A 25,568-nucleotide genomic window follows, 5' to 3' on the forward strand; every position below is an offset into this window, starting at 1 on the left:
GGCGCTGGGTAAATATTTATTGAATGTGCAAACACTGGCACTTGGAAGCTGGGCTGTTAGGAAGCGGAGGAGGATTCCAGTCGCTCAGCCCTCCCACCCCAAACTCAACTGCCCCCGGCGCAGGGGAGGCGGCGGAGCCGGGCAGGAGAGGCCTGGTCGGGCGTGGGCGTTTTATTCCGAGACCAAAGGGACCCACTGCAGAGTTCTTCGCTGGGCGCGACCCCGGGCTGCGGCGTGGGAGGAAGCTGGAGTCACCCCTAGGAAGGGACAGCGGCTCAGACTGTCCGGCGGCGGCAGCGACAGCGACAGTGGCGTGAGGTGTCTAGGACCGGGGCGGGGCGCGCCGGGCGGGGCGGTGCATGCAAATCTGCCGGGCGCCGGGGCGGGGCGCAGGAAGCCGGGGCGGGCCGGGTCCCCGCGCCTAGGAAAGCCCCGCGCGGCGCGGGCCAGGGCAGGGCCGCCCAGGGGTCCCCCACTTCCCGCTCGGGCTCCCTGGCGGCGAATGGAGCAGGGGTGCGCAGGTAGGACCCGGGGCCCGCGCGCAGATCGGGGTGCGGGGGGATCGCCCGGGGACGCCGGCTGAGGGCGTCCGGGAAGGGTTCGGCCGCCGGTGGGGACCCGGGCAGCGGGTACCGGGGGACAGCCCCGACCCCGCGCGGGGCCCGAGCCCACGACTCTCGGTGCGCGCGGAGCAGCGCCCGGTTCTGTCCTTGCCGCCTAAGGGCAGCGGAGGCCGGGGGTACGCGGACACAGCGCGCCCCAAAGCCGGCGTCGGCCCCGAGACCTCCGCCGGGACGGCCTGCGGAGGTGGGGGGCTTGGGGTTAGGCTGATCGGGGAACACGCAGCCCCTCTTCTCTGGGCAGCAGCCCCCCGCCCCGCGCTCAGGAAGTCAGTGAGGACTTCGGAGAGAGAACGGGTGGGGAAAGTTCTGAGAACTGTAAGTTTGGGTACTAGGTCAATGAATCCAGGGAAACAAGGCCCTTTGGACTTTCGGTCTCCGCCTCCGAGTATCAGATGGATCCAATAATAGCGATGATTGACTGGGACTTGTTTTACTGAAAGGATGGCGAGTGAAGCCTCCCACCAACCTCTCTGTGGCCGGTGCTGTGCGTATTGGCCATTGTACAGATAAGGTCACCGAGGCCCCGGCCGCGTTAATAACTTGCCCCAAGGTGCCGCCCACCTGGCAATCTGTGGGGCAGCAGGATTGGAGCCCAGGCAATCCCACGCCAGAGCCAGCTGCTCTCCATCTCTCAATCACGTTTGTGGAGCCACCCCAATAACTGGAATCTCTGGGGAATTTGCTTAAAATGCAGATTCCCAGGTCGTTGCCCTGAGATTCAGATTCAGTAAACCGAGGAATCTGATCTTTATTTTTAAAATTTTATTTTATAGAGATGGGATCTCACTATGTTTCCCAGGCTGATCTCGACCTCCTGGCCTCAAATGATCCTCCCACCTTGGCCTCCCAAAGTGCTGGGATTACAGGTGTGAGCCACCGAGCCCTGAGTTTTTTAAAAAAACAAAATCTAGATTTCTTAAACTAAGCAAGGTAGGGCACCGCTAGTTTGCCTGCTTCTTAGGGTTCAGGGGATGTCCCCAGGCCAGCGCTAATCCTGCTCCAGTTTCGGTCTCTGTCCTTCCCCAGCCAGCCCTCTGGGAAGCTTGACCCACTGCACCTCCCTGCCCTGGGTGGCCTTCGAGGAGCTCAAGGCATTTGCTGGGACCTCAGTGCCTTTATTAAAATCCTTAAGTCCAGTGGGGAAACAGGCTCAGGTGTGTGTTTGGCCAGGGCGTCCCGCACGTGAGAGCATTTCAAGGCCCTGCAGGAGTTTCTCAGAACTCAGCTAGCCCAGCCCATGAATGGGAGGTGACCCACTCAGCCATTCATTCACTCACTAGCACTCATTCAGCTCCTGCGTGGCCCTGGGTGGTGTTCCGGGCACTGGTGCTTGCCTCAAGGAGCACCCCCTCTGCAGGAAGACAGTGTTGGGGCTGCGAGGTGTGGATGCACCAGAGGCTGCAGGATCATAAGCCAGAGGGGATCAGCTCTTCACAGGGGACCCTGAGCCAGCCTTGTAAGTGGAGGAGGGGAGTCTCGCAGGTGGAGGATGGGAAGTAAAGGCGGGCACAGAGTGGGCAGAGGCTGGGAGGTGTGAAAGGGCACCACGTACGGATCCTAGGGAATGAAGAGAAGCCAGAGACCCATGGAAAGGTGGGACGGGCTGCATTGAGGAAGGCCTTGAATGCCGTGCCAAAAAGCTTAGGCCAGCTTGGCCTGATTTGTAGAAGCAACAGTGCGGATTCCTGGGCCCTACCCTGGGCCTCTGGATCTGAATCTGGAGGGTGGCGCCGGGGAGGCAGCAGGAAGGAAAACCTGCAGTCAGTCACCCAAGTTACAACACATCCAGTTACCGGCAGGTCTGAGATAACCTAAGGATTTCTAAATGCTGGGAAGTGACTCAGTGACTGATACGTTTAATACAGTACAATCCCAGGGTTGCAAACAGCCCAGGGCAGGGGTGGGGGTTGCCGTGCCTTGAGATGTTCACAGTCTTCTAATGCTCCCAGTTCAAAAAGGAGCTGAAATGAAGTGTCAAAGAATTGCGAAGAGGCTGAGCGCAGTGACTCACACCTGTAATCCCAGCACTTTGGGAAACCGAAGCGAGAGAATTGCTTGAGCCCAGGAGTTTGAGACCAACCTGAGTAACATAGTGAGAGCCTGTTCCTACCAAAAAAAAAAAAAAAAAAATTTAAAAACTTAGCTGGGCGTGGTGGCAGGTGCCTCTGGCCCCAGCTACTTGGGAGGGTGAGGTGGGAGGATGGCTTGAACCCAGGAGGTCAAGGCTGCAGTGAACTATGATCATGCCACTGCACTCCAGCCTGGGTGACAGAGTGAGACCCCGTCTCAAAATAAACAGATAAGTACATAAATATATGAGAAGAGAGGACCTTTTATCTTTCTGAGGCATGCACCTCCCTCCTCTCCCTGACCTCTTCCACCCCATCTGGAAGGATGGAGGAGAGCATTTGGGATTAAATGCCACCCCCTCTTGACAGCCCTCGCTGGCACCTGGGAGTGAGGCCAGGACGGAATCTCCTTAGGTACTGCGCTTCCTTGCGTTTGTAAAAGCGAGCTTTCGTGAGGGTTAAGGACGTGTTTTATAAGCTACTTCACACAATGTCCAACACCCAGTAGGTCCACAGTCAATGTAAATGTCTGTTGTTATCTCTCAAGACGTATAGCTTGGGAGTGACAGTCTGGGCTCGAGCCAGATCACCCAGTGCAAACACTGGCTTTGCTACTTACTCGGTAACTGACTTCCCAGAGCCTCAGTTTCTGCATTTGTGAGATTATAGTGACTATGCCATTGTAGTGATGACTAATAAGTTAATATATGTCAAGCATACAAAACAGTACCTGGTATGTAGTAAAAACTATGTATTTGTTAAATGAATACTTTTTTTTTTTTTTAGAGCCATGGTCTCTCTCTTTATTGCCCAGGCTGGAGTGCAGTGGCACAATCATAGCTCACTGTAGCCTCCAATTCCTGGGTTCAAGCAATCCTTCCACCTCAGCCTCCTGAGTAGCTGGGACTGCAAGTGTGAGCCACCATGCCTGGCTAATTGTTTTTATTTTTTTGGAGACAGGATCTTGCTATGTTGCCTAGGCTAGTCTTGAACTGTTGGCCTCAAGCAATCCTCTTGCCTCAGCCTCCTAAAGGGTTGGGTTTCTAAATGCGAGCAAAGGTGCCTGGCCTAAATGAATAAATCTTTATTGTTGGCCGGGTGCAGTGGCTCACACCTGTAATCCCAGCACTTTGGGAGGCCGAGGCTGGCGGATCATGAGGTTAAGAGATCGAGACCATCCTGGCCAACGTGGTGAAACCCCGTCTCTACTAAAAAATACAAAACTTAGCTGGGCGTGGTGGCGCGTGCCTGTAATCCCACCTACTCAGGAGGCTGAGGCAGGAGAATTGCTTGAACCCAGAAGGCGGAGATTGCAGTGAGCCGAGATTGTGCCACCGCACTCCAGCCTGGCGACAGAGCAAGACTCTGTCTCAAAAAAAAAAAAAAAAAATTATTGTTGCCTCCTTGGAGTCTTACTGGTTGGGATTGAGTTCACCCATTTTGCAGATGAGAACCGAGACCCAGAGATGAATGCAACAGCCTTGCCTCAGGCCCATACTGAAGGACACACTCCATCCTTCTTTCCTGCTTGGACCAGTTCGCTGGGGTGATCAAGGACATTTCTGAGTATTCTTCCTGGCTGGCACAGAGGAGACATGCCCGGCCACATTTAGCCAGACTTCCCATGGCTGGGCTAGAAGAGAGGACAGGAGCTTGCCGGGAGGTTGCACAGACTTGCCCTTGGTGAATGTGGGTCAGAGCGCCCCAGCAGAGGCTTGAGGTCCTACAGAGGCTGGGGGATCCAATGTCAGACCTGGTGCATCCCCACTGTTTTGTGACAGCCAGCAAATTGCTCTGCTTTTCTGAGCCTGAGGCAGAGAGAAGGGCCTAAGCTTGAAGAGGGGGTCCCAGGTTTGAATCGGAGCTGGCTACTTCCCAGCTTCCTAATCTGGAGGAAGCTGTTTACCTTCTCTGAGCCTCCCTTTGTTTGTCATGGGTATTTGCAGGGAGAGTGTCCATGAGATCGTTTTTGTAGATATTTTGCTCTTGGAAGGGGCTTAGTGATTGCTGTTTCTCTCCGCATTTTGGATCGAGTCCCTTCTGCATATCCAGCACCTGGCTTCCTCCTGCCTTTCTGCCTCAGGAATTTATTGAGCACGTATATGTGCCAGAGCTTCGGACCAAGTCCTTGTTCTCCTGGGGTTTAGACTCTAGTTGAGCAGACAGAGAATGTACGACCAATACCTGTGTACAGATCAGCCGCTTTATGTTATTCTGAAATCCACAATCTCTGAAAACCGGAAGTTTTTCGTAACTCATTTGGAAGCTAAACACGAGGTTTTTTTGAGTCTTCTTTCTCTTGGTGTGATGCTCAGATGTCTTGCTGCAGAGATATTAATGCAATTGATCACTGGGTGCTGTTTCCACCCTGCATGGTAGTCACATCAGAGGGTATTTTATTTATACAAGATGACCTTTCTACAGCCTGAGTCATTCTGAATTCTGAACTCTGTCTGGCCCCCGGGGTTTTGCAGGAGAGAACATGGACCTGCAATATCCTATCAGCTGGAGACTGCGCTAGGAAGGAAAGCAAAGCTGGGTGCAGGTGGAATCAGGGAGGGTTTCTTGAGGAGGTGACATTTGAGAGGGATGAGGGATACGGGTCTGAGGAAGAGAGGGCCGGGTGGAGGGACTCACAGAGGATGGAAGACTCCACTTCCTGGCCGGCCTGTGCTTACCCCGCATTCTGCATGCACAGTTCTGTCTAAATGCGTCCGTTCTCGCCTTTCCAAGAAGTGCTGATGTGTCTGAGGTTTCAGGTCTGGCTCTGACTGACTCATTCTCTCTTTAGGGGCCCCCGCAGGCCTCCTCACCTTCTCTCGGTTGCTTAACACATCTGAGGTCTGCGCTAAAGCCAGCCTGGGTGCTGCCACCTCTCAGCTGAGGATGGTCTCCAGCTGGGCTTGCATCTGGAAATGGAGGAAGTGGGTCCAGCGGGGGCTGTGTGCTGGGTCTTAGAGCCTGTAGCCTGCTGAGCAAAGCTGAATGCCAGCCGGAGGTTAGGCACTTAACCCTTGCTTAGCCAATGTGCCAGGGGCTGGGGACATGGGAGTGAGTGACCCAAAACTGAGGGTCCTCATGGAGCTGAAAGCCTTCTAGGGTTGGCAACTTTGAAGAGGTGGCTTTTGAGCTGAGACCTGATGTATCAAGGCATGTGGACCTCTGGGCAGTGGGAACAGAGAGTGCAAAGGCTCAGAGGCGCGAATAAGCTTGGTGTGTTTGACCCACAGCAAGGAAGCTGGTGTGGTTGGATGGAACCTAGTAAGACAGAGGTATAGGAACAGAGGCCAGGGAGGGAGCCGGGGCCAGATACCTGCATTGTCACATTTAACTTGTGTAATAACCCTACCAGATAGGAGCTACTCTCATGCAAATGTTGCAGATGAAGTAATAGAGGCACAGAGAGGTTCAGTGACTTGGCCAGGGTCACACAGCCTGAAGGTGGCAGAGCAGGGCTGTGAACCTAGAAGATCCAGAGTCCTCAGTCTTCACCATGGTGTTTAAACACGATGAAAACTATGCCGGAGTGCTGAAGACATGCCTGCCATTTAGATTGATCTACCTTTTTTTTTTTTTTGGAGACAGAGTCTCACTCTGTCTCCCAGGCAGGAGTGCAGTGGTGAAATCTCGGCTCACTGCACCCTCTGCCTCCCAAGTTCAAGCAATTCTCTGCCTTTGCCTCCCGAGAAGCTGGGATTACAGGCGCCACCACCACGCCCAGCTAATTATTGTATTTTTAGTAGAGACGAGGTTTCACCATCTTGGCCAAGTTGGTCTTGAACTCCCGACCTTATGATCCACCTGCCTCGGCCTCCCAAAGTGCTGGGATGACAGGCGTGAGCCACCACTCCCAGCCTCAATCTACTTTTTTACATGGTTGGTGTACTCCCTGCCATCTACCTGCCCAGCGACACCGTGAATGTGGGCAGCCCAGGATTGCTTCCTCCAAGCCCCATTTTACAGACAATCCAATCATTTTACATGTTATTTTATGAATGAGCACCTTCCTCAGTGTCTCAGACCAGGGGTCCCCACAGAGCAGGGCCACATAGCAGGAGGTGAGTGGTGGGTGAGTGAGTGAAGCTTCATCTGTATTTACAGCTGCTCCCCGTGGCTCACGTTACCACCCAAGCTCGGCCTCCTGTCAGATCTCATAGGCAATAGATGACTCTCACAGGAGCTTGAAACCTTTTGTGAACTGCACATGTGAAGAATCTGGGTTGTGCGCTTTTTTAAAATTATTATTATTATTTTAATAAGACGGAGTTTTGCTCTTGTCACCCGGACCGGAGTGCAATGGCACGATCTTGGCTCACCGCAATCTCTGCCTCTCGGGTTCAAGTGATTTTCCTGCCTCAGCCTAGTAGTTCGATTACAGGCCTGTGCCATCACACCTGGCAAATTTTTGCATTTTTAGTAGAGATGGGGTTTCACCATGTTGGCCAGGCCGATGTCAAACTCCTGACGTCAGGTAATCCACCTGCCTCAGCCTCCCAAAGTGCTGGGATTACAGGCATGAGCCACTGCACCCGGCCCTAGATGCATGCTTCTTATGAGAATCTAATGGCTGATGATCTGTCACTGTCTCCCATCACCCCTAAATGGGACCATCTACTTGCAGGAAAACAAGCTCAGGGCTCCTGCTGATTCTACATTATGGTGAGTTGTATAATTATTTCATTATATATTAAAATATAATAATAGAAATAAAATGCATAATAAATGTCATGAGCTTGAATCATACCAAAACCCCAGCCCCAACCACGGCCTGTGGCAGTGGAGGCAGGAATCCACGTCAGGCTCTGTGCTGGGTGCAGGCCTGGAGGTGAGTGGGTGTCCTGTTCATTTCCTGGAGGAGGAACCTGAGACTCAGGCTAGAGACTTACCCGGGTGACACGGCTCCTAAGTGGCAGAGTCCAGCTTCAAACCCAGGGCTGCGGACCCACAAGCCTGTGCGTTTACCATGGTTCTGAGCTGTCCAGCCCAAGACGGGAGTTTAAAGGGACTACATTTCTTGGTTGGAAATCAGCGAGCATAGTCACCCAGAGCCATTGTTGAAGAACCCAGGAGAGGCCTTATGTTTTCCTGAAACGGCCAGGGAAGTATTCTGCATTTTCAAAAGAGAAGACTGAATTCTAGGGAGGAGAGACGCCAGATCTCCGGGCCAGGCAGCTCTTCAAGCCCTCAGAGCCACAGCCCAGACCCATGGTCTTGGCCATAGTATATTTCTTCCAGAAGCCACATTTCCACAGGTAGGCAGCTCTAACTGGGAGAAAATCTTCCTGAGATTTAGCCAAATTAGCTTTCTTTCTTTCTTTTCTTTCTTTCTTTTTTTGAGATAGAGTCTCAATCTGCTGCCCAGGCTGGAGTGCAGTGGCGTGATCTCGGCTCACTGCAACCTCCGCCTCCCGGGTTCAAGTGATTCTCCTGCCTCAGTCTCCCAAATCGCTGGGATTTCAGGTGCCTGCCACCACGCCCAGCTAATTTTTGTAATTTTAGTAGAGATGGGGGTTTCTCCATGTTGGCCAGGCTGGTCTCAAACTCCTGACCTCAGGTGCTCCGCCCACCTCAGCCTCCCACGGTGCTGGGATTACAGGCGTGAGCCACCTTGTGCAGCCCAAATTAGCTTTCTAGAAGCTTCCACTTTCTAGGTCTGTTTCTGCCCCTTTGAGGTAGTGACCATCTTCCTCCAAATCCAGATATTTCTCTTATTCAGACTACACACTGTAGTTATTTCAGGCATTCTCCCAGATTTAGGAAATTATAAGTTTGACCTGGCTTTGGACATGATTCAGTTGATTGGAGTCCCACAAAAAGCCTGTTTGGTCAAAGAGGAGAGAGACTATCACCTCCTTGGATCTGAAGCTTATACTTCTGTTGATGCAACCTGGAATCATACTGTGTAGCAGCCATATCCCATTTGAAGTGCATATTGGGCTTATCAGTTAAAATCTCCGTGTCTCTCCTCTATCCGAGTTACTGTCAATTAAGTTTCTTCTATTCTGAGAGTCCTTGACTGAGGCTAAGAGTTTCCAGTTTTTCTTGCTCTCTAATAATATACTTCGAGCTAAAAGGCTATGATTTTTTCTTCGACTACTGCTTTGGTTTCATTCCACAACTTGTTATGCAATGTTATTCCCTGCCCAGTTCATAATTTCCCTTTTGGTTTCTATTTTAAGAGTGATTTAATTATGTCCTTTTTAAATTTTTGAGACAGAATGGAATTTTTGAAGTTTTCTTTTATTGTTGGTTTCTAAATATGGTCATTAAGGCTGTTGTGATCAATATATGTGGTTTCTATAATTTCAGTGGTGGAGAATTTGTTGAGATCTTTGTAGGATTTTTCTGGTCATTGTTTTCCTCTTGTGTTTGAAAAGGATATATGTTATCTGTTGGTTATAAGGTTCTAGAAATGAATCTATTAGATCAGGCTGCTGTGATATTATCTATATTTGTTATGTTATTATGTGTTTTTTTCTGCCTGATTCACCTCCCACTAGAATAGAGGATTTGTTAATTTCTCCTTTTGAGTCTATCAATTGCTTGCTTTATTTTTGAAGCTGTGCTGGTGCATAGCCATATGAATAGAATAAGGGTTCAGGATTTTTATAACTTTTGGTGAATGGTCCTATTTTTTTTGAGATAGGGTCTCACTCCGTGCCCAGGCTGGGGTGCAGTGGTGCGATCACAGCTCACCGCAGCCTCAACCTCCCCAGACACAGGTGATCCTCCCACCTCAGCTTCCTGAGTAACTGAGACTACAGATGTGCACCACCACACCCAGCTAATTTTTGAATTTTTTTTGTAGAGACGGGGTTTCGCTATGTTCCCCAGGCCAATCTCAAATTCCTAGGTTCAAGCAATCTGCCCACCTCAGCCTCCCAAAGTGCTGGGATTACAGGCGTGAGCCACCACAGCTGGCTGAACTGCTCCTTTTTATCAGTATAAAAGAGCCAACTTCCAGCCTGGGCAACATAGTGAGACCCCACCTCTACCAAAAAATAAAAATTAGCTGGCTGTGGTGGTTTGCACCTGTAGTTCCAGCTACTTGGGAGGCCTAGGTGGGAGAATCACTTGAGCCCAGGAGTTCAAGGCTGTAGTGAGCTATGATTGCACCACTGCACTCCAGTCTAGGTGACAGAGCAAGACTCTTCTCAAAAAAAAAACAAAAACAAAAAAGCTATCCACTTTCTCTCTTCTAATACTCACTCAAGACATCCTTGTCATGGATTTTGTGTTATGTGAGTACTCCTGTACTAATGAGCCAGAGGAGTTAAACACAGCAGCAGCAGCAAACCTTGCATTGACGTCTCTGCTCTGTAGCTAGAATCTTGGGCAAATCATTTTCTTGGTTTGGGCTTCAATTTCCTCATTCATAAAATGAGAATACGCCTGTCCTGCCTTCCCCTCTGGGTTTTTTTTTTTTTCAGTTGGGGAGTTATAGGCACAGGATGGGGGCATGGCAGGCCAGGGTGGTCTTGAGAAATGTCCCATTTGGACAGGAAATGCCTGTTCTCACCGAGGTCAGTGGGGGTGGAACCCTAGCCAGGGCCATGCCCTCCTCTATGTAGCGCTTCCCTTCCCCCATTCTGTATTATTTAAAGGGACCACACTCTTCCCTTCTCAGTACTATTCTTGTATCCATCCCAGCAACTCGGGAGGCTGAGGTAGGAGGATCGCTTGAGCCTAGGAGGTCACAGCTGTAGTGAGCTATGATGGTGCCACTGCACTCCAGCCTGGGCAACAGAACAAGATTTTCCGTCTAAAAAAAAAAAAAAAGAAAAGAAAAGAAAAGAAAAAGTCAGGATAACACACATAAAAATATACATTCTAATTTCTTTTGAAAAATCAAAAGACCTAGCAACATAAAAGCCTTCATTTTCATGTGGCAAAAAAGTAGCTGTCCTTTATCACAGGGGGGTATTTTCCACTTGCTCGCTCGCTACTCCTTGAGGTCACGTGACTCTGTCCCTGTAGGTATCTGCGTTTACTCCAGAAGACGTGGCTCTGTGGCCACAAGAGAGGTGGCTGTGGGCCGTGGGCCAGAGGCAGAGAGGTAGAGGGTTGGTGGCCTCTGGAGAGGCCTGGGGACCGAGGTTTTCATCGGGCGTGGATTAAGGGGCCCTTGGGATCCCACCTACCCTGAGGGTTAGATTCCGAGATCTTCGCTGTCCACCCAACAGCCTAGATGGCAGCCTCTGCCCTTCCCCCTTCCTTCTTGTTCCTGTGTGTTTTCTTTTCTTTTTTTTTTTTTTTTTTGAGATGGAATCTTGCTCAGTTGCCCAGGCTGGAGTTCAGTGGCGCAGTCTCGGCTCACCGCAGCCTCTGCCCTTCCCCCTTCCTTCTTGTTCCTGTGTGTTTTCTTTTCTTTTTTTTTTTTTTTTTTTGAGATGGAATCTTGCTCAGTTGCCCAGGCTGGAGTGCAGTGGCGCAGTCTCGGCTCACCGCAGCCTCTGCCTCCCGGGTTCAAGTGATTCTCCTGCCTCAGCCTCTTGTCTGCATTCTTTGCCTTTTTATCACAGCGTACCTGCAGACACACGTACAGACAAGAGTAAAGCTTTATGACCTAACAAGACCTAATCGAGCAGCAGTGCGTGACGCCTCCCAGAAGCTTTCCTCCTGTTACCGCCAGGTCACAGCCCTGTCCTCCAAGGCCACCGTGCTGACTGCCAACTCCAAGATCAGATTATCTCATTTATCTAAACAGAGCCAGGCAGTATTGCTGTTTTGAGCCCGGCTTCCTTCGCTCAGCTTGTGTCTGTGACATCCTGTGTGCGCTGTCGTGGCAGCTGTCATTTGCTCAAGGTCTCAAAGAATTTTCTTGGTGCTCAGAGATGAGCCTTTGCCACCCACTCCACCAACACCGTCCCAGGTCTCTCTCACCTAGCCATGGCCTCTTCACCTCCTTGCAACTACCTATGAAGGAAGTGATCATATTCTCATTTCACAGATAAGGAGACTGAGGGTCTGAGTAGACCCCAGCCTGCCATGGTCTCCCACCCAGTCAGGGTGGAGCCTGCACTTAGGCCCAGAGTTATACTTCTGTGTCTTAGATGCTCCAGGGTCCCTGCCCACACAGGTGGCCCTCATGTCTGTGTGTCCCCACCCATCCAGGAATGGTAGGGGGTGAGACAACAGGAAGAGCTCCATGGGGAGCCCCCACCCACCGCCTGCCACATGCCAGTCTGCAGGTGGAAAATGAACAGGAAGCTCTTGTCTGTGCCCATGTGTTGTCCCGGCTTTGGGTATACCCAGGGGGCAAAGTCCCGGTCATTGTCGAGACAAGTTTGCTGCCACTGGGGGCCAAGCAAATGGTGACAAAGGCCAAATTCCTGCCTGGTTACTTCCTGCTCTGTCACCTCGGGCAATTTCTGAACCCCCTTCAGCCTCATTCCCGGCTCTGTGCCTGCAGGGAGAATGTCTGACTGTTATCTTCCACACTGAGCTTTCCAGGAAAAGCAGAAAGAGTGGTGTATAAAAAACAAGTTTATGACTGCTTCTGTGGCGGGCACTGTGCTGCGGACGCCAGAGCCAAAGGCCTGGGTTCAAATCCCAGCCCGGTCACTAGCTGTGCATCTTCAGGCAGGTTTCTGACCCTCTCTGGGCCTTGGCTTCTCCATCTCTGCAATGGAGATGATATTAATTGCATCTACAGTGCTCCTTGGATCGGGGTCATGGTTAAGTGAGTGAGTGAGGCTCAAGGGCTTCTTTTTTTGAGAGATACGGTCTCACTCTGTCACTCAGGCTGGAGTACAGATGCATGATCACAGTTTACTGCAGCCTTGACTTCCTGGGCTCAAAGCATCCTCCTGCCTCATACCCCTTAGTAGCTGGGACTACTTAGTAGCTAAGTGCTTAGTACTACTAAGTAGCTAAGTACTAAGTACTACTTAGTAGCTAAGTACATCATGCCTGGCTAATTTTTTGTATATTTAGTAGAGATGGGGTCTCGCCATGTTACCCAGGCTGGTCTTGAACTCCTGGACCCAAGCGATCAACTTGCCTCGGCCTCTCAAATTGCTGGGATTACAGGCATGAGCCCCGCGCCCAGCCTTCAAGTGCTTTTTTGTTATTGAGACTGGTACAAACAACGCTGAGGCTGGTGAGCAATGTTGCGCCCAGTAGGGGAGGGGTGAAACCACGGGCAGAAGGGCCCAGGGCATGGTCTCTCATGGCCAAAGGAAGTGGGGACACACGGGCAGTCGCAGTGACCTCTGCAGACCTCAGGAAGGAGGCCAGCTGGGAGCCATGGCTGTCACTAAGACAGTCAGAATCTAATCAGCACCCTGGCGCCAGAGGCCATCATCCGCTGCTCAGGACAGTGAGTGATCACTGGTAACCAGCTCTCCGGAGGTCAGCCCCAAGATGGCTGAGATCTGTGCCTGCCTTAGGACATTTAAGGGGACTCCGAGCTGGGATTTGCCAGCGTTTGTCCAGCAGGGAGAGGAGGAAAAGCGGGGATGATGGCCCAGGGCTCCCTGCACACGGCCAGGGGATTCATCTGGTCATTCTTCATTCAGTGAATATTCATGGAGCGCCTGCTGTGTGCCAGGCACTGTGCTAGGCTCTGGGGAGGTGGCTGTGAGCAGGATGGACACTGGCCTTGTGTGAGCTGGGCTTGCAGTGGGGATATGACCACCAAACCTATAACGCCTGAGTATGCGATATGCCGCAAACAGTGCAGAGAAATAAAGCAAGATAACAGGTCATAGAGAGACGGAGGCCAGGTTGGCTGCTGCTCCTGAGTGGGTGGCTTCTGGACACGATTCCTCAGGCTCTGTCTCCTCCCTTGGGCCTCTGGAATCTTCTGAAGACAGGCCTGGTTTCCAGGATCCTGGATGGAGTTGCCTGTTGACTGCGTGGACTCAGTGTATCCACGGCATGCAGGAGCGCGTGGTCCTCCCGAGCAAATCTGCTTCTCTTCTGGGCTCTCCGTCAAGGGAAGGGTCCTTGGGGTCCTCCCCGCTGCCCCAGCCCAAGGCCACTTTCCCTCTGTCCCTGCTCTCCCCGCCAAGCACCACCGAGTCCCTGCTGCCTCCAGATCCCAAACAGGCTCAAACCTGCCCCTCTTCAGCAGCTCTCATCTCAGCCCACTGCTCTCCTGCTTAACATCCTTCCCTGGCTCCCCAGTGCCCTGGAGGCAGAGTTTGAATCTACCGCCATGGCCTAGCAAATGGTGTTTCGCCAACCTCCCAGTGGCCATCCCAGCCACTCCTTCTCCCCTTTGCTCCAGCCAAGGGCCCCGCTTGTAGGGTGGGAAGTGGGTCGTGCCCTCCCTCCTGCCTGCTATTCACTCAGTCTTCCCTCATCCCCTCCCTCACCCTGCCCTCTTGTAAGATCCTTCAGAATCTGCCAGGCACAGTGGCTCACGCCTGTAATCCCAGCACTTTGGGAGGCTGAGGCAGGCAGATCACCTGAGGTCAGGAGTTTGAGACCAGCCCGACCTACATGGTGAAACCCTGTCTCTACTAAAAATACAAAAAAAAAAAAACAAAAAACTAGCTGGGTGTGGTGGCGGCGGCCTATAGTCCCGGCTACTCAGGAGGCTGAGGCAAGAGAATCGTCTGAACCCGGGAGACAGAGGTTGCAGTGCACTGAGAGAGATCATGCCATTGCACTCCAGCCTGGGCCACAGAGTGAGACTTTGTCTCAAAAAAAAAAAAAAAAAGAACCTTCAGAATCTGTAAAATGGGTTTAATAGCTGTACTTATCTCATAGGAGGTCTTAAAGCACCTAGGCCAGTGTCTGGCACCAAGGAAACACTGTATACATGTTAAAATAAGAATAAAATAAAATACACATCATGTATTGAGCGCCTGCTGTATGCAGGATGCCGGGCCCACCCCTGGAGAACTCTTATGCATCCCCCCTAAAGAAACCTGACCCTCTAGGACCAGGGGCATCTTCCCCAGGGGCCTGCTAGTAGCCTCCTCTGCTAATCTGAAGAAGCGCTGGTGCTCGCCCATCAGACTTGTCACACGGGCACCCTCCACCTTTACCAAGTTCGCCATCTTGGTAAAGGATAATGGCTCCTCTCCCTTCACCAAGTCCGCCATCTTGGTAAAGGCCAGTGGCTCCTCCCCATTTACCAAGTCCACCATCTTGGTAAAGGTCAATGGCTCCTCCCCATTTTCCAAGTCCACCATCTTTGGTAAAGGTCAATGGCTCCTCCCCATTTACCAAGTCTGCCATCTTGGTAAAGGCCAATGGCTCCTCCCCCTTTATCAAGTCCGCCATCTTTGGTAAAGGCCAATGGCTCCTCCCTGTTTACCAAGTCCACCATCTTTGGTAAAGACCAATGGCTCCTCCCCCTTTACCAAGTCCGCCATCTTTGGTAAAGGCCAATGGCTCCTCCCTGTTTACCAAGTCCACCATCTTTGGTAAAGACCAATGGCTCCTCCCCATTTACCAAGTCTGCCATCTTGGTAAATGTCAATGGCTCCTCCCCCTTTACCAAGTCTGCCATCTTGTAAAGGCCAATGGCTCTGGAATCATTCTTGACTCCTATTAGCCCTCTTGTTCTCTCTCCCACCCCATAGCATCCATCCTGTGAGCAAATCCTGTGGGCTCTACCTTCAGCATAGATCTAGAATTCAGCCCCTTCTCAATCTACCCTTCCCCACAGCCTGGCATGAGCCCTGGCACCTCTCTCTGGGGCCAGTGTGGTAGCCTCCTCACTGGTCCCCACTTCTACCTGTGACCCCACCACCTAGCCAAGCCAAGAGAGGTCTTTTTTAAAGTCTCATTATGTTACTTCTTTGCTCAAAATGCTCCAGTAACTTCTTGCCTTGCTCAAATATTTGTTAAAAGAAGAAAGGAATGAATGAATGAATTCATGAATGGCTTGTTCCCATCTGTAATTTACAGCCAGCACATAGGAAGTGCTCAGAAAACACCCACAGCAAGAATAAATGAGGAAATGGTTGGACAAGGCAGCTCATGCCTGTAGCACGTTGGGAGGCTGAGGCAGCAGGATTGCTTGAGGCCAGGAGTTTGAGGCTGCAGTGAGCTATGATCATACCAACAGCACTCCAGCCTGGGCCACAGAGAGAGATCCCATCTCTACAAAAATTTAAAAATCAGCTGGGCTTGGTGGTGTGTGCCTGTAGTCCCAGCTACTTGGGTGGCTAAAGCAGGAGGATCACTTGAGCCCAGGAGTTCAAGGCTGCAGTGAGCCATGATTGTGCTACTGCATTTTAGCCTGGGACACAGAGTGAGATCCTGTCTCTAAAACAAAAGAGAGAAAGAGAATACATGAGATACTTGAGCAAGTGGGTGACGACGGGTGAGCCACAGCAGGCCCACAGGGAGGCTGGTGGGTGCTGCTGGTGGAGGGTGTTGATTTGTGTTCCTGGTGGCTGCAGAGCCAGTCTGTCGCCTCCCCTCCCTCCCACTGGCTGGGCTTAGGACAGAGTCAACCAGAAAAACCCCAGGCCATTCTGGGGCCCTGGCCTGGCCTGCCTCACCGTCCCGGTATGGCCGCTGATGTGGCTGCCAGTTCTGGAAACCCCAGTTCTGGGAAGATTGCTGTCCCAGGAAGAAGGGCATGCCTAGCTTCCTGCCAGCCCAGCCCAGCTGTCCCAGAGGCCAGAGGAAGCTCCGGGCCGGTTTCTTGTAAGTAGCATGACTGACTGATTGCACCACAGGAGCTGAGGTTTCAGGCCGATTTCTATCGTGGAGTTTCAGGGGTCAGTGGTTCTCCAAAGGCCACCCCGCCACCTTGCGAAGCCCCTGCGGTGCCTGGCTTCCTCTCCACGTGCCGCCTGACACAGGGCTGCTGCCTGACATGAGACTGCTGGCATCCTGTCTGCAGAACCAGCCTCTCCTCCAAGCTGGGTTTTCTGCCAGGAGGGAAGAAGACCAGCAGGCCTGTACCTCCCCTCGCGGGTTCCGCAAAAGCCCTGCTGGGTCGCTTCCAGGCTGCTGCTGGCTTCTGACATTTCGAGACTCACCACTTAATCTCCCCTCAGTTTTTTAAAAAAGTGAGTTAAGTGTGTTTTCCTGCTGGTAGGCGCGTTTTCCCAGGCCATGGCTTCTGCTCACTTCCTGGCTGCCTGGGGCCTTCAATGACTTTGCTGCTTCCTAACTCTGTGACCTGGGTCTTGTCACTTGCTCTCTCTGGGGCTCAGGCCAATGGGTCTCAGGCCAATGGGGCTCCCCGGACAATGTTCCAGGGTTTTGGGGACTGCACTTCAAGGGTCAGCAAGTGCAGTCGTTAAATGCATGGTTTCTGGAGTGACAGTGCCTAGGTTATGGCTCTGTGACAACCAGCCAGTGCTCTAACCTTTCTGTGCCTCAGTCTTCCCATCTGTAAAATGGGAATGTTAATGGCACCTACCTCAGAGGCTCCTTGGGAGAACCCAATTGATTAAGATATTGCAAGTACTTAGAACAGTGCCAGGCAAAGTAAGTACTGCATATACGGTTACTATGGACAAAACCTTGAGACCTGGTTCATGTTTTAAAATGATTATTAAATTTATTATTGCTGAATTTTTTTTTTTTTTTGAGACAGAGTCTTGCTCTGTCACCCAGGCTGGGGTGCAGTGGTGCGATCTTGGCTCACTGCAACCTCCACCTCCCGGGTTCAAGCGATTCTCCTGCCTCAGCCTCCTGAGTAGCTGGGATTACAGGCACCACCATCATGCCTGGCTAATTTTTGTATTTTTGTAGAGACAGGGTTTCTCCATGTTTTCCATGCTGGTCTTGAACTCCTGACCTCAGGTGATCCACCCACCTCGGCTTCCCAAAGTGCTGGGATTACAGGCATGAGCCACTGCTTCTGGCCTCCTATTGCTGAATTTTAACCATTCATTCATTTAATATGTGTTTATATAACACATACTCTGCATGCATCAGGCACTGTTGTAGGCGCTGGGATAAAGCAGTGAGGAGGGCAGACGTAACACTCTGCTCTCACGGTCTCATAGTGGTCTCACAGAGGGAGGCAGACAATCCATTTATAGACAAATACATTGTTTAAATTTGAGGTTACCTGTTAGACTCCCAGCTTCACCAACTAACAGTATATTGAGAGCGCCTATTACACATCTGGCCATGGAATATGTCTTTTGTGAACCATTTATATTCTTTGCTTGTTTTTCTTTTTCTTTTCTCTTTTGTTTTTTGAGATGGAGTTTTGTTTTTGTCGCCCAGGCTGGAGTGTAATGGAGTGATCTTGGCTCACCGCAACCTCCGCCTTCCGGGTTTAAGCGCTTCTCTTGCCTCAGCCTCTCAAGTAGCTGGGATTACAGGCGTGCACCACCACTCCCAGCTAATTTTGAATTTTTAGTAGAGATGGGGTTTCTCCGTGTTTGTCAGGCTGGTCTCGAACTCCAGATCTCAGGTGATCCGCCTGCCTAGGCCTCGCAAAGTACTGGGATTACAGGGATGAGCCACCACACCCAGCCTATTTTTTTTTTAAAGGGTGTTTGTCGTATTGATTTGTAAGAACTCTTCATATATTAAGGCCCTTAACCATTCATAATGTAGATGGCTACCCTTTTCTAGTCTTTTGCTTGCTGATACAGTTTGAATGTTGTCTTCACTAAATCTCTTGTTGAAATGTGATCCCCAGTGTTGGAGGTGGGTCCTGGTGGGAGACGTCGGGTCATAGGGACTGATCCCTTATGGCTTGGTGCCGTCCTTGCCAGAGTGAACGAGTTCCCACAAGATGTGGGTGTTTTAAAGTGTGCGGCACCTCCCTCCCCTCTCTTGCTCTGGCTGTCACCATGTACACCTGCCCCCTTTTGCCACCCGTGAATAAAATCTCCCTGAGGCCTCCCCAGAAGCCAAGTAGATACAGTGCTATGCTTCCTGTACAGCCTGCAGAGCTGTAAGCCAATCAAACCTCTTTGTAAATTGCTCTGGCTCAGATATTTCTTTATAGCAATGCAAAAATGGACTAACACACTTGCGTTCTTTTTCTTATGGTGTATTTTGATCTAGGCCAGATACAGTGGCTCACGCCCATAATCCCCACACTTGGGGAGGCGGAGGGGGATCAGTCACTTGAAGTCAGGAGTTTGAGACCAGCCTCGCCAACATGGGGAAACCCCATCTCTACTAAAAACACAAAAAATTAGCTGGATGTGATGGCACCCTACTGTAATCCCAGCTACTTGAGAGGCTGAGGCACATGAATTGCTTGAACCTGGGAGGCGGAGGGTGCTGTGAGCTGAGATCACACCACTGCACTCCAGCCTGGGTAACAGAGCGAAACTCCATCTGAAAAAAATAATCTAGGGAAATTGAAAACATTTTTGCAATCAAAGCTATCTTTGCTATCTGAATCTTGAAATAAAATAAACATTCGCACTTGTAACCTCACTAATCTGATTAGGGGTGATGATAAGTACTATGACAGAAATAAACAGGGTACTGTGACAAGTTACAGGGAGGGCCCGCATTAGATGGGGGGGTCAGAGAAGGCTTCTGAAGTGTTTCTGGGGCTCAGGCTTGAAGACAGAAGAGGCTGGGAGTGTATCCCAGGGCTCAGAGGCCGATGGAGCCTTGCAGAAGAGGGAGAGGGGATAGGAGGGGAATGTTAGAGGGGTAAGCAGGAGCTAGATTGTCAGGGGGCTTGGTTCTTTTCTTTATTTTCTTAAATTAAACTTTTTATTTTCAGATAATTAAAGATTCACACACAGTTGTAAAAAATCATGAAGAGGCTGGGTGTGGTGGCTTGTGCCTGTAATCCCAGCACTTTAGGGGGCTGAGATGGGTGGATCACTTGAGGTCTGGAGTTCGAGACCAGCCTGGCCAACATGATAAAACCCTGTCTCGACTAAAAATACAAAAATTAGCCAGGTGTGGTGGCACGTGCCTATAGTCTCAGCTACTGGGGAGGCTGAGACAGGAGAATCACTTGATCCTGGGAGGTGGAGATCACACCACTGCACTCCAGCCTGGGCAATAAAGTGAGACTCTGTCTAGAGAGAGAGAGAGAGAGAGAGAGAGAGAGAGTCAGTCCCCCAAGGGCAAGATTGTACAAATTTGTAATACAGTATCACAGCCAGGATATTGACATTGATACAATCTACCTACCTTGTTCAGATTTCCTGATTTACTTGTACACATTTGTGTTTGCATGTGCGTGTGGTTTAGAGCTAGGCCTTTTTATCATGGCATAGGTTTGTCATTCATCTCTACAGCAGAATTCAGCACAGTTCCATTATCACAAGGATGGCTTAAGTTCTCCATTTATAGCCACATCAGCTCCCTTCCTGACCCACCCCCTTAGCCCCTGGCAACCACTAGTGTGTTTTCCATTTCCATAGTACGAGAGTTCAAGTATGTTATATAAATGGAGTCACGGGGTATGTTCTCTGGGAACTGGCTTTCTTCACTCCAGGGCCTGGATTTTATCCTGAGTGGGAGATGCTTCTCTTTGATGAGCTGTGAACCCACTGGGGATCTGTGGCCCCAGGTGAAGAAGCTCTTTAGGGGCCGGGGGGCATTGGATGTGTGAGCTGGCGTTGGCCTCATTTCTGATTTTAAAATGGCTCTGGCTGTGGTGTGGAGAAGAGGCAGGGTGAGCCTCGTCTACAGCGACTGCTCACTGGCCACGTGCCCCCAGAGTCCTCTCAGCCCCAGAATGGGCTTTTGAAAAATTCACCACTCTCCTACTCAGAGACCCTCAAAAGCTGCCCACTGCTTAGAGGACTGGCCTTTGACCAGAGGTCCTCACTTGGGCTTCAGGGACTCTGTGAACCCATAAAATGGAATGCAGAATTAAGTGTGTGCACATTGCCACAAATAGGATTTGGGATTTGCTTCAGATCCTCAGATAGGTCACTGACCCTTGAAACACAAGGGAATTTGACTTCTGGACAGATAGTGGTTAAGAACCAAGGCTCTGGAGCCCGAGTGCTGGATTTAAGACCCATGACTGTCACAGCTGTGCAACCTCAGACAAATCACTCACCCTTTCCGTGCCTTGGTTTCCTCATCTGAAAATGGATAAAGTACTATGACCTATTTCGTAGAGTATTAAATGCATTCATATCTGTAAAAGATTTAAAAGAAAACTTGGCATGTGGTAAACTGTTTGTTAAGTGAATGGTGAGGCTGCCCAGTACAGGAGGGCAGAGCTTTCTTGGTAAAGACTTCGTAGGCCTTCCAGCATTCTCAGGCCTTCTCTGAGTTGGTGGTTGTCATACATTACAGCAGTATTCCTTCCAAAGGGATGCCCAGCTGTGGCTGCACACTGCAGTCAGATCCAGTTGACTGACAGCACTGTTCATTTCGACTATGTCCTTCCTGACTTTTGCCAGTTGGATCTGTCGGTTACAAAAAGAGAGGTGCTGAAGTCCCCAACTTCCAGTATTACCCAATAGTAGTATTATTCAGAATAATTGCAGATTTCTCTATTTCTGGTTGCTGCGCTCGGTTGTGGCCTTACATATTTTGACCCTCTGTTGTTAGTTGCGTACACATTAAGGACTGTTAGTTACGTCTTCTTGGAGAATTAACCCCTGAATCATTATGTAGTGCCACTTTTTTTTTCATTTAAAAATTTTATTTTTTATTTTTTGAGACAGTGTATGGTGTATGCTCTGTTGCCCAGGCTGGAGTGCAGTGGCACAAACACAGCCCACTGCAGCCTTAACCTCCTGGGCTCAAGCGATCCTCCCACCTCAGCCTTCCCAGTAGCTGGGGCTATAGGAATGTGCCACCTCTAATAGCCTTTATTTAATTTACAGTAGTATTAGTTCATTCTCACGCTGCTCTAGGGACATGGCCGAGACTGGGTAATTTATAAAGGAAAGAGGTTAGACTCACAGTTCTTCAGGGCTGGGGAGGCCTCAGGAAACTTATAATCGTGGCGGAAAGGGAAGCAAAACACGCCCTTGTTCACATGGCGACAGGAAGGAAAAGGTCAAGAAAAGGGAGGAAAAACCCCTTATAAAACCATCAGATCTCATGAGAACTCACTCTCTATCACGAGAACAGCATGGGGAAACTGCCCCCATAATCTGACCACCTCCCATGAGGTCCCTCCCCCAATGCATGGGGATTACAATTCTGATTGATTACAATTCAAGATGAGATTTGGGTAGGGATACAGAGCCAGACTGTATCACATTATTATTAATTTGTGCCTTCTGTCTTAATTTTTTTGATTTGCCTAGGTAGAGATTTATCAATTTCGTTGATATTTTCAAAGAATCGTCTTTTGATTCCATTGATTTTTCTTGATTGATTTTTCTATTTTTAATTTCATTGATGTATGCTCTCATTTTGTATTTTTTTCTTTTGATTGTTTTAGACATATATTGCTCTTCTGTTTCTAGTATTCTAGATGGAAACAGATTATTGATTTTAGAACTTTCTTTGTAAGATATGCATTCAATAATATAAATTTCTCTCTAAGCACTGCCTTTGCTACATCTCACGGATTTTGATGGGCTGTATTTTCATTTTCATTTAGTTAAAAATATTTTTAATTTCTCTTGTGATTTCTTCTTTGATTCATATGTTATTCAGAAGTGTGTTTTTAAATCTCTAAATATTTGGGAATGTTTTGGCTTTCTTTCTGCTACTGATTTCTAATTTGAATTCATTGTGGCCTAAAAGCATACTTTGTATGATTTGTAATGTTTTAAAGCTCTTAAAGTTGTTTTATGTCCCAGATTGTGGTCTGTCTTGGTGATCATTCCACATGAACTTGAGAAGAATGTGTATTCTGCTGTTATGAGATGTAACATCCTATAAATGGATACCTCTGTTAATATGACCTCAGGTGACCCCTTTTTTTTTTTTAAGTTGCTGCTTCACCATTGGCTTTTGGAGATTTCGCAGATAATAAAATCCCCAGGACTTTTCTGCCGCTCAGGCAGACTTCCTTATCCTACACCTGTGGAACTGTTGCTTGAAATTGACAAGCAGGATAGCTAGCTCTTCCCAGCTAATTTTATTTCACTTTATTGGGTTCAGCCTGCTGTTTTAGGTGATGAGGTTGAAGGAACTGGTATACTGGAATCCACGGTGGGCTCAGAAGCAAAAAAACGTGGGTTCTGATTCTAGCTCTGCCCTTTACCCAGCTGTGGGACCTGGTGTATGGGTTATTCGACCTCTCTAGCCTCAGTTTCCTTAACTAGAAAGTTGCCTTGCAAGATTCTTGTGTGGATTCGATAAGGTAATACTTCTAAAGCACTTGGCAAAGTGTCAAGTACAAGGTAGGTGCTGGGCAAGCAGGGATTCTGTTTACACAAAGCCTTGGGTCCATGTGAGGAGGCTGGTTCCATTGGCTCTGCTTAACCAAGACCTGAGAGTGAGTGCTCCATCCGTGGAGGAGTACAGGCTGGCAACACGTCAGAGGTGGGGTGTTCCCAGGACATCCTTGTCCAGGTTGGCAGGTGAGCTTGGCAGGTGACCCCGGAAGCCGCTTCCAACTCCAGCACTTCAGGAATCTCTTGATTTAGAATGGGAACTTGCAATCACTTCCTCCTGCCACGTGCTTGATCGTGATAACCTGGGACTTATCTTTTTAATTCTTTTACTCACCTGTATCTTTGTTCTTTTTCCCTCTGATGTGCAGGGAGGCCTCTTCTCCCACTGCCTCTGTGATTTCCCCTGAAATGTAGCACCCACGCATCCCGGAGAAGCTGGCTCTGGCACGTGTGTGTGTGTGTGTGTGTGTCTGTCTGTCTGTCTGTCTGTGTGCACACACGTGGGTATTCATAAGTCTAGGTCTGCCTTCCACAACAGATTAAGGATCTCAATCCTGACGCCATGCTGTGATGTTTTAGTGAATCCTGACTGGGTTACTCGATTCCCCCATTTTCCTTTGGAGGACTTTACCATGGAAGTCTTCTGCTGTGTGACCTTGGACAGGCGTCTCGGCCTCTCTGTTCCTCTTTATTCAAATTTGAGGCTAAAGTGACACCTTTATCATCTCTGCCACAGGATACTGTGGGCATCTGTGTAGTTGTGAGAGTGAAAGTTACTAGGACTTGTGGAGGAAATCAGTGTTGGGAACCCACTACCGCACTCCCACCCCTCCTTTTTGTAGCTCTGCCGTAACTCTCAGCAAGGAAGATGAGTTCGGGCTTTGAGCAGACACCAGGCCTCCCCTAGGGGGAGTTTTGCATCCTCATGCTGAGCTGGTCAGGGGCCCCACGTCATGTCCAAAATGAATTTAATCAATGAACAGTGATGGTGCCAGGCGCCGTTGTAGGTACTGAGGACTCAGCAGTCAATGAGACAGACCCTGGCTGTCAGGATGACAGACCATTTAAAAAGGGACAGCTGTTCCACACTGGCTGTCCTTTGCAACCCGGCACTCCATGAGGAGTGTCAGCCAGTTCCTGCGTAGACCAGCCCTCACTTTACATTCATCTGGACGTTTCCAAATGATTTATGCATCCTTGGCAGGAACCCAGGAGAAGATGCCGTGTTCTTCTCAGGCGTTGTTTCAGGGAGGTGACGATGGCGATTTGTCCCATTGCTGTTGGTTAGTTAGATCACTTGGTTAAGGTGGTGACTGCCACGTTTCTGTATTGTGACATTCATAGATACGTATTTGCACTCACTAGTTAAGATAGAAGTTTTGCAGGGAGTTACTTTGAGGCTGTTTTTAGAGCTTTCTTTTCTTCCCTATTTATTTATTCATTAGAGATGAAGTCTGGCTCTGTTGCCCAGGCTGGAGTGTGGTGGTGCGATCAGAGCTCACTGCAGCCTCCAACTCCTGGACTCAAGCCATCCTCCTGCCTCAGCCTCCCAAGGAGCTGGGACTACAGGCACATATCACTGCACCCCGCCTCCCCCATTTACTGATCTATGTCAGTACAGACTCCTGGACTTTAACTCCAAGGGCTACAAGTGGGGACCGTAATATTTACTTTGATGCTCAGACTGTGTCCATTTTGTCCAGGTCAAGCTAGCCGCTGAGCACTTCCTCACTGGTACCTATCTGATACTTTTCCTTCTGGAATCAGCCATTTCTCTAAGGAGCTCTGGTTCCTTTCAGTGCAGAATAGTATTTAGAAGCCAAGACCTGGTCACTAGGATGGCACGATAATCAATTGCGATGAATGATCTTGGATTGGATTCTGGGTGTATAAGGAGCATTACTGAAGCAATTGGCGAAACGTAAGTAGGGGCTGTGCGTGAGACAGCGGTGATGCGTCCACGTTGATTTCCTGATTTTGATGGTTGTGTTGTGGTTATGCAGGGAAGGTCCTTGTTTTTCTGGCATGCACACTGAAGTATTGGGGTACTTTATTCATTATGGAGATACATGAGTGTGTGTATGTGTCTCATACACAGATGTTCATTATTGATGAGGTTATGTCCCTATAAACTCATCTTAAGTTAAAAATATTATTAAGTCAGAAATGCATTTCATACTCCTAACCTACTGTACATCATAGCTTAACCTAGCTTGGAACACTTACATTAGCCTACAGCATTTTGAGAAGCTGAGGGGGTGGATCACAAGGTCAGAAGTTCGAGACGAGCCTGGCTAACATGACGAAACCCCATCTCTACTAAACATACAAAAATTAGCCAGGCCTGTAATCCCAGCTACTAGGGAGGCTGAGAGGCAGGAGAATTGCTTGAACCCAGGAAGTGGAGGTTGGAGTGAGCTGAGATTGTACCACTGCACTTCAGCCTAGGAAACAGAGCGAGACTCCATCTTGGGGGTGGGAGGGTGTGGGGAGGACAGGAAAGGGCAGGGGCGGGGATGCCTGTTAAGTAAGGTGAGCTCTGCTGGAAGCACAGGTTGGCATTAACCAGTTTGTTCTCTCTCTGCAGATGCCTCGCCATCTCCCAATGGGGTGGCTTTGCTCTGGGCTCCTGTTCCCTGTGAGCTGCCTGGTTCTGCTGCAGGTGGCAGGCTCTGGTAAGTCACCACCTCTCAACCATTCAT

At 49.8% G+C, this 25,568-nt stretch overlaps 1 protein-coding gene across 4 annotated transcripts in view; it reads left to right on the forward strand.

Annotated features, from left to right (window-relative positions):
* The first annotated feature begins 448 nt into the window (after window positions 1–448).
* Window positions 449–25,568, forward strand: part of IL4R (interleukin 4 receptor) — a 50,524-nt gene continuing 25,404 nt past the window's right edge. Inside the window, exons 1-2 of one of the 4 annotated variants that reach the window (XM_064362594.1) lie at window positions 449–521; window positions 25,454–25,541. In XM_064362594.1, coding sequence (XP_064218664.1) covers window positions 25,454–25,541 — 88 coding nt within the window. In that variant the 5' untranslated portion in view covers window positions 449–521. Of the gene's footprint in view, window positions 522–7,332; window positions 7,352–22,682; window positions 22,704–24,134; window positions 24,788–25,453; window positions 25,542–25,568 lie in introns of those variants that run through there. The other 3 variants (XM_012464618.3, XM_064362593.1, XM_012464619.3) reach the window with 3 other exon arrangements.

Source organism: Aotus nancymaae, unplaced genomic scaffold (genome assembly GCF_030222135.1).
Source record: "Aotus nancymaae isolate 86718 unplaced genomic scaffold, 86718_ANA_hifiasm-v0.15.2.pri h1tg000049l, whole genome shotgun sequence".
Classification (NCBI taxonomy): Eukaryota; Metazoa; Chordata; class Mammalia; order Primates; family Aotidae; genus Aotus; species Aotus nancymaae.